The 14843-nt window shown below is 35.4% G+C and overlaps 4 protein-coding genes and 1 long non-coding RNA gene across 5 annotated transcripts; 4 read left to right on the plus strand and 1 right to left on the minus strand.

Annotated features, from left to right (window-relative positions):
• Positions 1-1801: 1801 nt before the first annotated feature.
• Positions 1802-3105, plus strand: LOC116139755. Its single transcript, XM_031425419.1, has 2 exons — positions 1802-1986; positions 2256-3105. The coding sequence occupies exons 1-2, from the start codon at positions 1802-1804 to the stop codon at positions 3103-3105; spliced, it is 1035 nt and encodes a 344-aa protein (XP_031281279.1).
• Positions 3106-5234: 2129 nt separating this feature from the next.
• Positions 5235-6456, plus strand: LOC116139803 (flavonol sulfotransferase-like). The gene has a single exon (XM_031425457.1). The coding sequence runs from the start codon at positions 5335-5337 to the stop codon at positions 6304-6306; it is 972 nt and encodes a 323-aa protein (XP_031281317.1). The 5' UTR covers positions 5235-5334; the 3' UTR covers positions 6307-6456.
• Positions 6457-10938: 4482 nt separating this feature from the next.
• LOC116139756 (F-box protein At3g07870-like) lies at positions 10939-11994 on the plus strand. The gene has a single exon (XM_031425420.1). It carries the CDS (start codon positions 10939-10941, stop codon positions 11992-11994), a length of 1056 nt encoding a protein of 351 aa, XP_031281280.1.
• A 371-nt stretch (positions 11995-12365) lies between these two features.
• Positions 12366-13888, plus strand: LOC116139727 (cysteine protease XCP1-like). The gene is made up of 4 exons (XM_031425389.1): positions 12366-12860; positions 12954-13189; positions 13302-13442; positions 13540-13888. Exons 1-4 carry the CDS (start codon positions 12398-12400, stop codon positions 13753-13755), a joined length of 1056 nt encoding a protein of 351 aa, XP_031281249.1. The 5' UTR covers positions 12366-12397; the 3' UTR covers positions 13756-13888.
• A 264-nt stretch (positions 13889-14152) lies between these two features.
• LOC116139728 lies at positions 14153-14576 on the minus strand. The gene is made up of 2 exons (XR_004129508.1): positions 14507-14576; positions 14153-14385 (listed from the first exon to the last, which is right to left on the minus strand). It is a non-coding gene; the product is annotated as an uncharacterized LOC116139728 (long non-coding RNA).
• Positions 14577-14843: the final 267 nt, after the last annotated feature.

The raw sequence follows: 14843 nt of genomic DNA on the forward strand, positions 1-14843 counted from the left end.
TCGCCCGTTAGCAAGACCGAAACTAGATGCGTCAAGCTGCCTAAGGTCTTGACCACCTCCTCTTATTTAAAGGATAATAAGTTGTACCATAAAGTGCAAACGAGACTCCGCATCTAGATCAAGTTACCTTTCAAACAGCGTATTCTCGGCATCAATGCACCAACCCCTGGCAAGATCCGATCGGAAATAACCCAAGAAGAATTAGAAGAGTGGCTTAAAAGCTCCTTTAAGCCATAAAATTTCCCTTCATTTATACGAGATTCATATTTCTTTTTTTTGATTTCACTAATAGACAGATTGTATTACTCCCGCACCGGAACTCTTGCTTCTTGGCCAAGAGAGGCTTCTCGCTGCAATTGATTCCTAACACCTGATCGGCGATTGTGAAAAAAGAATAGGAGTCCTTTAGCCTTCGGTCAATAGGATGAATTCTTCCCTCTAGTGGGTCAGTCAGTCTTGAAATGTGTTCCATAGAATAGAAGAGAAAGGGCCCGGGGTAAAGAAAGCAAGCAGGCCAGAGTAAGGAGGAAAGGTTGTACCCTGCAATTCAATCTTTTACACCGATGTAGCGTACTAAAACGCGGGAAATAAAGTTGTGATAACAATAGTCAAAGGGTACTCATAATGGTGGGGGGTCTTTTTCAAATATGGAATTGTCACCCTATTCTGATATACGAGAGGAATTCACCTTTGATTGTGCGGCTTTGTTTAAGCTGCTGCGCTTTCTAATCCGCTTCGAAAGGAGAACAGAGAGGCTAAGGCTAACTAACTTACATGATTTCAACTATACCTGAAAGGTGAACAAGAAGAGTGTTCACTAGTAGCTAGTATTGAAAGAAAAGCAGCCGTTCCTTCGCTGCTTGCTTTGCTTCAAGCTCCCGAGAACTGCTTCGATTTCGACGGATGGATAGTAGTACCTGAAAAGGAAAAACCGTAGTCTTTTCCGCAGTCAATGTGTAGTCATTACTCAATCAAGATCGATAGCCCAGATTTTCATTTTCTATTATACAGCCATTCTTTTAGCCAGGAAGGGCATCCGCGCCCCATAATTCTGTTCAAAGGAAAGGATAAGGCGGGTTGTTATGTTAGTAACCTCCGTATGGGAATGAATCTCAGTCTTTTCCTTCTTTGCCCACCGGTGTTAAAACAAACTAAAGCATAAAGACGGAGAAGATAAAGAGAGCTTCTCACTTCATGGAATGAGATGCAAGTTCTTGCTCGACTTCTGGGGTTCATTAGCAAAAAAAGCTATTGAATTAGCTGCGAGAGAGGTATTGTACCATAAATACCGAAGAAAGGATCAAATGGCACGATTGATGACTTTTATAGTCTTTACCACGCGAGAATTGAATAAATAAAGAAGATGGCTTCTANTTGTCACTCCAAAATTAACTAGAGACAACTATAAAGATAACTACAGCTTCTGGAAGTCGCAAATCCTTTCAGCGGTGGGAGCTCACGAACTTGAAGATCATTTGACAGGTCTGATTCCCTGTCCTGCACCTTTAATTGCATTAGATCATGAAGAATCGAGTGAATTAGGTGAAATTAGTCAAAGGAGAAAGTTAATCCTAATTACATTTCTTGGAAACGAACTGATAAGTTCTTAGTAACCTGGTTGTCAACGTCTATTTCTGAGTGTATGTTTGGAGTTATCTCAAAGTGTCAATCATCTACTGCAATTTGGTTGACTCTTGAAAGTGAATTTCTAAATGATTCTAAATCTAGAGCTTTTCACTTAAAAAAATTACTTCAAAATACTCAGAAAGGAAATCTGAGTATCAGTGATTATGTTAAAAGAATGAAGGGAATAGCCGAGAGTCTGTCTGCTAGTGGCCAAGTCATTTCTGATGAAGACTTACTAGGATTTATTTTGGATGGCCTTGGTCCTGAGTTTGATGCTGTAATTGTCAATCTCACATCACGGATAGAGTCTAAGTTTGATAATTCAGTCACTTTACAAGAAGCACAATACCTATTGCAGAAGTATGAAATGAGGATTGAGAGATTCAATTAAGCTGATTTCTTGAATAATTCAGTTAATAGCTCTGTAAATGTAGCTGTAATTAGCACTCCAGGATCCCACTCTATTAAGAGAAATACTCTACAGACATCAGTATCCCCATCATCTATTCCTCTCATCAACTCACACTAAACTCAAACACTTTTCCCTCCAATACTCAACCTGTCTCAAATGTTCCCAACCATCCCATGCATCCTTAGTATCCCTCACACATTGGAATTCACTCTCCCAGTATCTCTCCATTACATGATCAATTCCATGCCTCAGCAAATATTGGGCAGTATGGAGTGCCTTATCAACATTTCAGACCATCTGGTTTCTCTTCTTTTGGACGAGGGAGAGGAAGAGGAAATCTAAAAGGAAAACCTATTTGCCAAGTGTGCAATAAGATTGGACACACTGTAGTGCAGTGTTACCACAGATATAATTCTCACTATAATGGTTCCCCTCCACCTTTTGGTAGTCAAGTTCATGGAGGTTATCCAGGTGGCATTGGTCTTCCTTTAGTTAATCAACACATCAATACCTCCACCTCCACCTATCCACCTAACTCTTCATTTGGTGGACATCAAAAGTATGAAACTAGTGGTAGTGGTTATCAACAACAACAACAATCAGTACCAAACTTTAACCATACACCCTCAGTTTTCACTATCCCTAGTCAACAAACACTTGCCTCAATTCCCAGTCAAGCTTATTTTGCTGCTCCTCATCCTCTACCAAGTTTAAACCCTGGTTTTTCTTTAACCTCCATTCAAGATCTAGCCTGGTATATGGATTCCGATGCGACTGATCATTTCACCGCTGACCTGAACCAATTGAGTGTAAGCAGAAACTATGATGGAACTGAACAGCTTCTGATCGGCAGTGGTGAGTTTCTAAATATCTCTTATGTTGGTTTTTCCCTTTTGCCTAGTACATTGCAATCTAAGTCTTTATATCTGAAAAATGTTTTATGTGTTCCTCGTATAACTAAAAATTTGCTTAGTATCTCTAAATTTACTAAGGTTAATAATGTTGTTGAATTTTCTACTCATTGCTGTGTGGTTAAAGACAAGGTTACCAATCAAGTGCTACTGTAGGGAGATCTTAAGGTTGGATTGTATTAGTTGAACCCGTCCCCGATTAGCTTTAGGAATATTCTGCATTTTTAAGTATATAAAGTTTAACAACCTTGAATGAAATAAAAATTTATTGCGCTCAGTGCGTTCAGTTTATTATATAGGTGTTGTTGCTATTTAGTTCGGGTTTATTTGGTTTTCCCCTCTGAGACAAACCCTATGATGAATAAAAAATAGAAGTGTAACTAAGATAAAAGAGTTACATAAAAACATATCTTTCAGTGTACATCCTATCATAGGGCAATCTCTATGTTAGGGCGAAAACAAAAAGCTATACGGGGTTTTTTATTATTTCTAAATGAAAAAAATGGTTTAATTCTAAGCCATCTCATGGGAGAAGAATAAAAATAAACCTTGTTGAAAAATAATGTACAAGCTACATTAGAGCTGATAGTTCATAAATATTTGACACTAGAGATGAGAGAAAGGCTAGATAACAATGGAAAAAAAGTTAATGCGGATCTGGATTAACATTCAAATCTTGATTAGAAATTAAATTAATTAAACTCTATCAATATATTAGTTATTAGCATATCAGAGTTGTGTAATTGCAACTTGTCCTATTTGAATTTGTATCTCTAGAATATTAATTACCGCTTTTTTAAATGTTCTCAGCATTATCTTCTGATAATTCCTAAGCATTTTTAGCTATCAAGTGTAGGAAACGTGACGAGAAGTAATTAAATTATTGTCCTAGAGTATGATAAGAGGTGGGAGAGTTATTAATTACTAATTTTTTTTATTTTTTTTTAATGACCGAAGTGTCTAAGTCAGCTTGCACATTTCTCAACTAATCCACAGATTTATTGAACACTCTACAAGTTTAAAGGTGGAGTTACTAAATGCTTTTCTCTTTATGATCGCGTTGTTAGGTCAGCTTGCGCACACCTCAACTAATCCTCAAGACCCACTGTTTCAAGGTAATCCATAAATGTGATAGATGACCCTTGTGAATCAAAATGTCAGATGGCAAAGAATCAAGGGTCTGCTTGATATTCTATCAAAGTGACATCGTTTTAATGTGCACTTAAAGTTGTAAGAAGTTGCTCAGTAACCATCTTTTACTTTACCAAAATCGTAGCAGCTCTTTGTAGCAGATCTGTAGCTTTCTTTTTAAGGGTTTCACACTTTGTAATTCGTTAACTTTTCAATTAGAAAGATTGAAGAAGATTACTCTTTAGATTTTTGTTTCTCTTTCAAAAGTTCTCTCGAATTGTAAAGTTCACTTGGTATCAGAGCCAAGACTAACGTCAATGGCAAAGATTTCAGAACAACCACTCGGCACCAGCTCTGAAAGAATGACTCACCTCCAGTTCTATTTGCTCAGCCTTTTCAAACGATCTTCAACGGACATTCAGTTACCCCAAACTTCACCATGTGAGTTGAAAGTTCAAATAATTGCTCAATTATTCATAAAACTAACAAACGTTTATATCTATATTTTATGACAATTTTTAATTTTTATTCGGTTTCTCTTGCTAAATTAACCAATGAAGAAATACTTATATAGAACAATCTTACTAAATCACTTGGCTAATATGATGAGATCATTCCATAACATAATAGTATGTGTCACCATATGTTTGCCAAAATATCTCTTTCATCCACCCGTCATCATGATTCATGAATTATCCATTATCATTCATCGATAAGAACCAAAATAAGAGGGAGTTTTGAAAATTAATAATTTGTGTCTTTATTTAATTAGATGGTCTCATAACGTTGGAAAGTTAGGTGGTGAGATTGTCTCACATAAGTTTTTCTCCTAACACAACACCTGCTGAGTAAGTTTAACTAACGTTTCCTAGTTAATCAGTATTGAGCCAGATCATTCTTCTTAAAGTTGAACCACTATCTATTTGATATCAATCATTCATAATTTTTTATATAAGCAAATCATATAGTCTATGGTATTGTTGATATGTCAAATCAAATGAATCATATGCAAAACCAATTATGCAAATTCCTGAGTTTTAAATTGCTAGAAGTATATGGTGAATGTAGGTCGCACCATCTAGAAACTAAAAGGACGCATTACACCATTTCATACTTTCTTAAAGAATCAATGGCTGATATTTGAAAATATTTCTTTGAGTATCATCTATAAATTAAATGATTTGTCTTGACAAACCCAGAAACCTTTTCAATTTTTGTTAAGGTATTCAGTTGAAACACATCCTCCACTACTCTATGGACTCCATTAAAGAAGCACAAGACTCTCCAAAAACTTACGAAGATATAATTTCAACCCTTCCGAAAGATAATGGGTGGAAAAAGCCTCTTTACCTCTACCAAGGCTTTTGGTACATCGCTTTCCAGTTAGAAGGAGTCATATTTGCTCAACAAAACTTCCAGACTCAACCTGGTGACATTTTTTTGTGCAGTTTTCCAAAATCAGGTACCACTTGGCTTAAGGCCCTTGCTTTTGCCATTGTAACTAGAAACCGTTTCGACCCTTCTTCAAACCCTTTACTCACAAAACAACCTCACGATTGCGTTCCTTTCTTGGAGATGGATTATTTCGAGAATCCAGCTATATCTGGGCCTGGCGGCCTCTCGCTTTGGGCTACACATATCCCATATGCGTCCTTACCGAAATCTATAACAGATTCAAGTTGCAAAATTGTTTATATTTGTAGGGATCCAAAGGATGTATTTGTTTCATTGTGGCATTATCTAAATAAGCTAAGAGCCGACAAATTTGAAGGAACCCCTATAGAGAGGGCCTTTGAATTGTATTGTAATGGAAGCTCTCTGTATGGACCTCAATGGGACCATGTTCTAGGGTACTGGAAGGCGAGCCTGGAACGCCCAAATCAGGTTTTGTTCATACAATATGAGGACATGAAGAAGGACTCAATTTTTCACTTGAAGAAGCTGGCTGAGTTCATTGGGTATCCTTTATCTTTAGAGGAAGAAAGTGAAGGTAGAGTGCAGAAAATTATAGAGTTGTGCAGCTTTGAGAATCTGAGCAATTTAGAAGTTAATAAGACAGGAAAACGAACTCATCGTGAAGTTGAGGGTGGAAAAATGGATAACAATGCATACTTCCGAAAAGGTGAAATTGGAGATTGGAAAAATCTTTTGACATCGGAGATGGGGGAAAAGCTGGATAACATAACGGAGAAAAAATTTAGCGGATCCGGATTAACATTCTCTTGATTGATCCAGAAATTAAATTAATTAAACTTTACCAATATATTATACTGTTCCTTTGCATATCATAGTTTGTCTCAATGTAATTTGTCCAGTTTGTATTTCGCATCTGTATGAATATTACTGCATTTTTAAATGTATATAAGAGTTTAACAAACCTTGAATGAAATAAAAATTATTTGCGTCAGTGCGTTCAGTTTATTATATAGGTGTGTTGCTATTAGTTCGGGTTTATTTGGTTTCCCTCTGAGACAAACCCTAGATAGAATAAAAAATAGAAGTGTAACTAAGATAAAGAGTTACAAAAACACTTTTCAGTGTACATCCTATCATAGGGCAATCTCTATGTTAGGGCGAAACAAAAAGCTATACGGGGTTTTTTATTATTTCTAAATGAAAAAATGAGGTAATTCAACGCATCTCTGGGAGAAGAATAAAATAAAACCTTGTTGAAAAATATGTACAAGCTACATTAGAGGCTAGATAGTTCATAAATATTTGACACTAGAGATGAGGAAAGGCTAGATAACATAATGGAAAAAAAGTTAATGCGGATCTGGATTAACATTCAAATCTTGATAGAAATTAAATTATTAAACTCTATCAATATATTAGTTCTTATTTAGCATATCAGAGTTTGTGTAATGCAACTTGTCCTATTGAATTTTCGTATCTCTATGAATATTAATTACCGCTTTTTTAAATGTTCTCACGCATTATCTTCTGATAATTTCCTAAGCTTTTTAGCTATCAAGTGTAGGAAACGTGACGGAAGTACATTAAATTATTGTCCTAGAGTATTTGATAAGAGGTGGAGTAGTTATTAATTACTAATTTTTTTTTTTTTTTTTAATGACCGAAGTGTCTAAGGCAGCTTGCACATTTCTCAACTAATTACACAGATTTATTGAACACCTACAAGTTTAAAGGTGGAGGTACTAAATTGCTTTTTCTTTATGATCGCGTTGTTAGGTCAGCTTGCGCACACCTAACTAATCCTCAAGACCCATGTTTCAAGGTAATCCATAAATGTGATAGATGACCCTGTGAATCAAATGTCAGATGGCAAAGAATCAAGGGTGCTGATATTTATCAAAGTGACATCGTTTTAAGTGTCACTTAAATGTGTAAGAAGTTGCTCCAGCTAACCACTTTTACTTACCCCCCCAAATCGTAGCAGCTCTGTATCTTTCTCTTTTAAGGGTTTCAAACACTTTGTAATTCATTCATTCAATCAGTAAAGTTGAAAAGCTTACTCTTTAGATTCCTGTTTTTCTTTCAACAAATTCTCTCGAATTTCCAAAGTTTACTGGTTCAACTACATTTGCCATCAACTAATTCTATGCCTTAAAGCCTTAATTTAAGGTTTCATTAAAATTTATAAACCCTAGCATAATCCCTAAAATCATGGGAGGTTCTTCCTTACCTTTTTAAAGAATTCATCCAACAAATCCTTTGTCTTTGTCTTCTTTTACACCTTAATCCTACATAGATAACATTATACCTCAACATCTACTTTAAATCTTCAAATAACATCAAAACTAGGGTTTTAATCATTACCTTAAACCCTTCAACTTGAAGATCCAAGGCTCTTATCTTGTTCTCTTTAAAAAATTATGCAAAACTCCTTTAAAACTTAGAGAAAGAAAGCTTGTTTCATGGAAGATTTGAGAGAAAATGGAAGAAATGCTCTCTCCCTTGGCTTGAACGAATTTCCTCTCATTTATAGGAAAATATTTCATTAATTTTTCAAAATTATGCTATTGGCCCAATTATTTTAATTGTATAACTCAAAAGTCCTTAATTCTTCATATAACGGTATTTTGGTCATTTTGCACTAAACATAATTATTACTTAATTAAAATCATTAAATGCAATTAAGTCTACTCATCTTTGACCTTTTCAATACTTATCCATATGCAAAATGACTATTTTGCCCCTAATACCTTTTTATGGATAATTGATTCATATCGTTCCAAATGAATTGACTATTTTGGCTTTAGTTAGATTTTATGCTTTTTAACATGAAATTAACATCTAAAAGACTAATTTCAGTTAGGAACATACCTTTGATATCTTGGGTATTATAGAGACTTGCTACAAAAAGTCTTGTGAGATTCAATAGTGAATGCAAGCTTTGGCACACCATGATTTCTGACTCCACATTCGAAGAGACTAACCTTCAACAACAGATGTCAAAAATCAGGATTATTGCCCAGCAAAACGGAGGTCATAAATTCTTGCATTCTTTGGAAGAAACCGAAGACGGTGCAGTGAGAGCTAGAAAATTAGCTTCTTAACCCTTACGAGATACTGTAATACATTAATACTGTATAAGTATAGTTCTACAACCCTAGGTTTTTATGATACCATCACCCAACGCCGCAGGCTGTTGCCTTCGATAAACTACCATACACTAACACTTGGTCCATTAGTCTACGATGCATCAAACCAAATTTATAAGGTGGTGGTTTTTCGACATGAGTTTTATATTAACAGTAATAAATTATCACTCGTTTCTTGCTTATATTCCTTTGATTATGAAAGGTGGTCAGAGGATGAAGATGGAGAGTGAAGGCTGCTGAAACCCCCAAGGTTTCAGACTAATTTATTATCTTGTATTGCCATGAAAGGGATATTGTATTGGATAGCTTTAATGAATGCCGATTATTATTATGATACAGATTTTATTATATAACCTTTGGAAATTGCCTCAGAAAAGTTCTTGGGAATTATACTGCTTCCATGCCGACCACGCCGAACGCCTTGTTATGAATTGTTGGAGATGAAAGGATCACTTTGTCTCGTGAATCCAGGCTCTGATACTGATGTTACTGAGTTAGACATATGGGTTCTTAAAGATTCGGTTCAAAGCATTTGGATTAAGCAACATACAATCTCTCTTTGGGCCATGGTTGATAGACCGACTTCTTTGGAAAGTTTCTACTGGGATACGTTTACTCCATGCCTGGTTTTGGAGAGTTGCAGCAACAGATCTACATACATCCTCTTCAATTCCTTATCTGAGTTATACTGGTACACCATTGATAATGAGAAGGAAAAGAAGATCGACTTCGGATATAGTTCTGTCATAGTAGCAGCTTCTGTCCTAGATTAACCAAAGGAGACGAGTTAGGGTAACAAATATGTAGATAAGTTCAATTGAGATGTTAACTTTTTATTTACAGGAATATACCTATGATGTAGGAAAAATATTAATAAATTATTATTTGATTTTGTTTCCCTCCCTTTATTTGACTTTCTTATTTATTTAAGGTTTTATATTAGGAATTTAAGTAATTTTATATTGTTATTTGATTTTCTTATTTATTTAAGGTTTTATATTAGGAATTTAAGTAATTTTCTATTTTAATTTGGAGTTTAGTTTATTTGGGAAGTTTTAATTTAGGTAAGGCTTTATTTTCTTATTTAAGTTGTATTTGATTTCGTCTATTACCATTAGGAATAGTTTAGTGTAAATTGGTTTGTTATGTTACAAACAAAATAATGACTTTTCAATAAAATTTCTCGATGGTTCCTTTGCAAACTGTTTTGTTATGGATTCGAGATCCTTTTGTAGATTCAAGACTCATTGTTTGTGGATTTGAGATCTTTTTGTAGATTTGAGATTTATTATTTGTGGATTCAAGTTGCCACATTAGAGCGTATATGCCTATCCAATTTCCGTTGTGTCAACCTATTGATGGCAACTACTTGTTAGGCCAGTTGTTATTTGAGTTATCGACTTATATCTATTGATGCACTTAGCCATTGACCCAAAAGAAAAAAAAAAATTCCCTTTAACTTATATTTTGACGACGAACAGAGAACAAACTTGGTTAAGGCTGTTGGGGCTTTCGAAGAAATGTCTTTTTGTGGTGGAAGGTCAGATTTTGGTGGTTGGGATTGATCGAAATTTGACTTGGAAGGAGCGGTTGTGCAAACCCTAATCACTTGATTGTCAGTGATTGACGAAGTCGACGGAAGTAGAGTTTGAGGGGTTTTGATAAATGATGATCAGGGAAGAGAATAGTGGTGGTGTGGGGTCATAATGATGTCAGAATCAGAAATAAAATATAAATTTGGGTAATAATTAAAGTTGTATATTAAAAATATGTGGGTGAGAAAATATCATTAAGTCATTTACTCTAACTTTTTATGTACACACTATCCATATAGTATTATTTGAAAATTTAAAATCATATTTTATAGGATTATAATCCTTTTTACATATTAATCCTTCACCAATTTAAATTTTAATGAACAACACTAGTGGATAATATAATCATCCCAAAACCAGTAGACTTATAAAGTTAAAGAAAAATGATATAGTTATCGAAAAAAATACACCGAATTTATGCACCGACAGACGTGGCACCATCTTGATCGTCCATTAATTATGATTTTTTTTTTTTAAGAAAAGAAGATGGTGCCACGTATGTCGGTGTGTGAATTTGATGTATTTTTTTCGATAACTCAAAGTTAAGACTTTAATTTACTAGTGTAGTGAGGAATAACGAAAAACCCTAAAATTCTTAAAACAAGAGAAGGGTTTCACTTTTCTCACCATATTTTCCAATCTGACACACCGAAGCTTTCAAGATGAGAAACCCTAAAATTCTTGAAACAAGAGAATATATGGAGGAGAAGATGAAAAACCTTAAAATTCTTGAAACAAGACAAGGGTTTCACTTTCCTCACGATGTTGTCCATGATATCTTATCAAAAGTTTCTGCAAAATCTCTGATTAGATTCAAGTGTGTGTGCAAGCTCTGGTTCACTACAATCTCTGAGTCTACATTCGAGGAGATCCACCTTCAACAACAGATGTCAAAAATCATGATCATCAACCACGTTGATAATTCGAAGACGTATTGTGTGGAAGAAGAAGGCATAATCCCAGGCAAACATGTGGTTGGACTGAAATCCAATAACTTATTGCTCTATGAAGATAGTCTTCTCAACTGTAAAAGATTATATGTTTATGATACCTTCACCCAACGCCATAAGTTACTGCCTTGTATCACCTTCAGACATGGTTGCTCATTTGTGTATGATGCATCAACCCAAATTTATAAGGTGGTCGTTTTTAGAGATGAATTTTACGGCAGTACTAGTAATACTAGAAGACTCACATGCTGCATCTATTCCTTGGATTATGAAAGGTGGTTAGAGGACGAAGAGTGGAGGCAATTGAAAGCTCCAGTGTCTCAGATATTAGTTTCATGCACTTCGCCTAAATTCCTCAAAGGGATATTGTATTGGCTGTCTCGCAGAAGTGCTGTTACCAATGGTTTAGATGTAGCTTTTATACAACCTCTGGAAATTGCGACAGAAAAATACCAGGAAATCATAAAGCTTCCATACCTAAACTATTCTCTCCATGGGTTTAATAATATCAACTTATCAGAGATAAAAGGATTACTTTGTCTGATGAATCCAGCCTCGGTTTTTGAGTTTGACATATGGGTTCTTAAAGATTCATTCCGAAGCCTTTGGATTAAGCTGCATACAATCTCTCTCGTTACCATGGTTGATAGACCAAGTTGGTTGGGAAATTTCCATGGGGAAGAGTTTAGTCCATGCCTCGTTTTGGAGGGTTGCAACAACAAACTTACATACATCCTCTTTCAGTCCTATGGGCGCGAGCTCCACTGGCACAAAATTGATCATCGGCGCATTGACATGGCATAAGTGATTAGGATTGGCTCCGAAACCCGATTTTACTTTTTATTCTTATTTTTTTGAGTAATGTTTTGTTTGATTGGAAGATGGGTTCAAACCTTACTGCTTGTACTATTATATCAATTACCAACTAGACGAAGCATTGCAATTTGTAGCCCTCACCAATTTAATTTAATGATATATATGTATATGCCGGTTTCACTTTTCAGTATCTTTTAAAGAACATGCTTGGGACAAAAGCCTGGCAAAAGAACCAATCGTAAAGATACATTTTTCTATAAAACAACTCTAAATCTACTACTTCACTTGAAAGCAACATGCCTTACATAATCTATATATACCCAACTCCATTTCCTTCCTTTCATCAACTCAATCTTGTCTTTAATTATTTGAATCAAAGTTTTCAATAGGAATGGCTCTGTTTTCACATTCCAAGTTCTTGTTTCTCTCTTTGTCTATCACTCTCTTCATATGCTCTACTCTAGCTCATGACTTTTCCATTGTGGGTTATTCACCTGATCAATTGACTTCCATGGATAAGCTCGTTGAACTTTTTGAGTCATGGATGTCAAAACATGGGAAAACTTATAAATGCATTGAAGAGAAGCTGCATAGATTTGAGATATTCAAAGACAACTTGAAGCACATTGATCAGAGGAACAAAGAAGTTACTAGCTACTGGCTTGGTTTGAATGAGTTTGCTGACCTGAGCCATGAAGAGTTCAAGAATAAGTACTTGGGATTGAAACCTGAATTCCCCATAAGGCGACAGTCTTCCAGTGACTTTAGCTATAGAGACGTCGCGGCTTTGCCCAAATCTGTTGATTGGAGAGAGAAAGGAGCTGTTACTGAGGTTAAGAACCAAGGTTCATGTGGTATGTAACAAAGCCTATGCGAATTTTGTGTGTGATTTCTCTAAGATTGTCTGCTAAATACTAAGTAACTTTATTAATATGATGCACATGCAGGAAGTTGTTGGGCATTTTCAACAGTTGCAGCTGTAGAGGGCATAAACCAGATAGTCACAAGAAATCTAACTTCATTGTCAGAACAAGAGTTGATTGACTGCGACACAAGCTTCAACAATGGTTGCAATGGAGGTCTGATGGACTATGCATTCGAGTTTATAGTCTCCAACGGTGGACTCCATAAGGAAGAAGACTATCCTTATCTCATGGAAGAAGGCACTTGCGAGGAAAAGAAGGTAAAAATAACATTTAAGAATGGTGACTCGTGCTCTTCTTCTGCAGATATTTTGACTTTAGAAACTACTCAGTTTTTCTCTCTAATTATGCCTGTTTATTTGCTATGTTTAGGAAGAGATGGAGGTAGTGACAATTAGCGGTTACAGAGATGTGCCAGAAAATGATGAACAGAGTCTTTTGAAAGCACTGGCTCACCAACCTCTAAGTGTAGCCATTGAGGCATCTGGCAGAGATTTCCAGCTTTACAGTGGGGTAAGCTCTCAGTCTCATCACAAAATACGTTCCAATGTCTCTGAGCATCTTCTATTCAGCATCTGACAATACACAAATTCTGGAACTGGTTTTGCAGGGGGTATTCAGTGGTCCTTGTGGAACTGAATTAGATCATGGAGTAGCTGCAGTTGGTTATGGATCATCAAACGGGGCAGCTTATATAATTGTGAAGAACTCATGGGGACCCAAATGGGGAGAGAGAGGATACATCAGGATGAAGAGAAACACAGGAAAACCTGAAGGACTCTGTGGTATCAACAAAATGGCTTCATATCCCACCAAAAAGAACTGAAGTGACCAACTGGGTTTTTCTTCCCATGAACATTTATTTTCCATTTATTTTCTGGTTATTTTTCTTCTTGAATCAACTAAAGTTGTCTGTTCCTACTTGCTATTTTCAATAATAAATATTATGGCTTAACATTTCACAGAACTACTCCAATATTCAATACCGAATTCTGAAAAAAAGGAAAAAAAAAAAAAAAAAAAAGAGTTTCAGTCGACTTTTTATATAAACCATACCATTCAGATATTATTGACAACAATTAAAGAACAGATTGTAATCGATGCACGTGCACACACACACAACTTTTTCTAAGTTTACAAGCCAGCATAATAATAACTATGTAATAGAATTTTATATGAAGAAGATACAATGCACCCAACCTGTAGAAAATATTCAGGATGCATGCAAATAATTTTCGGAGTTCATTAATAATTAAAAGGTCGAAATTTTTAAAATTGATAGGTTTAAGTTTCCAGGTGCTATGACCTAATGCTATGTATATCAAATGATCAACACAGAACTAATTATGTTAAGAGTACAGGAATCGAATCAACATTAACTCGAAACTTCATTGTATTTGAAGACACAGTCGTAGAGTCGTCCTCCAAGAAACTGGGCAACCTCAGGATGTTTCACCTGCAACAAAGAAAAGCAAAAAGAAATTATAGAAAGAAAGAAAGAAAAAAAAAAGGCAGCACATTAAAGCTATGTTTGTTAACTGACAATATTGAAAAGGCGACAAAGGGTAAATCATTACCATTCCAATCTTCAGGGAATCACATTTAAATTGAGCATAGAGATTTGTTTCAATTCCGCGACCCTGCCAAAAGCAATGGAAACTTCCTAAATTATGTTGAAGAATTGATAAAGGTAACTTAAAANGGACCACATAAGGAAATTGTGACACATGTAAAGGTAAATTATACAAGAATATCATGAATTGGTAAGACAACAAAGAGAAAATGCCACTTGGCCAAATACGTCACCATAACGTAAGTTTAACAAAAATATCAACAGTTATAAACATCCTTTTCTTTGGATTTGCGAAAAGAGACGAAAGCTTTAGTTATCATATCAGATTATGTATTATTTAG

The sequence above is a fragment of the Pistacia vera genome, unplaced genomic scaffold (assembly GCF_008641045.1).
Source record: "Pistacia vera cultivar Batoury unplaced genomic scaffold, PisVer_v2 Contig359, whole genome shotgun sequence".
In the NCBI taxonomy this organism is placed as follows: Eukaryota; Viridiplantae; Streptophyta; class Magnoliopsida; order Sapindales; family Anacardiaceae; genus Pistacia; species Pistacia vera.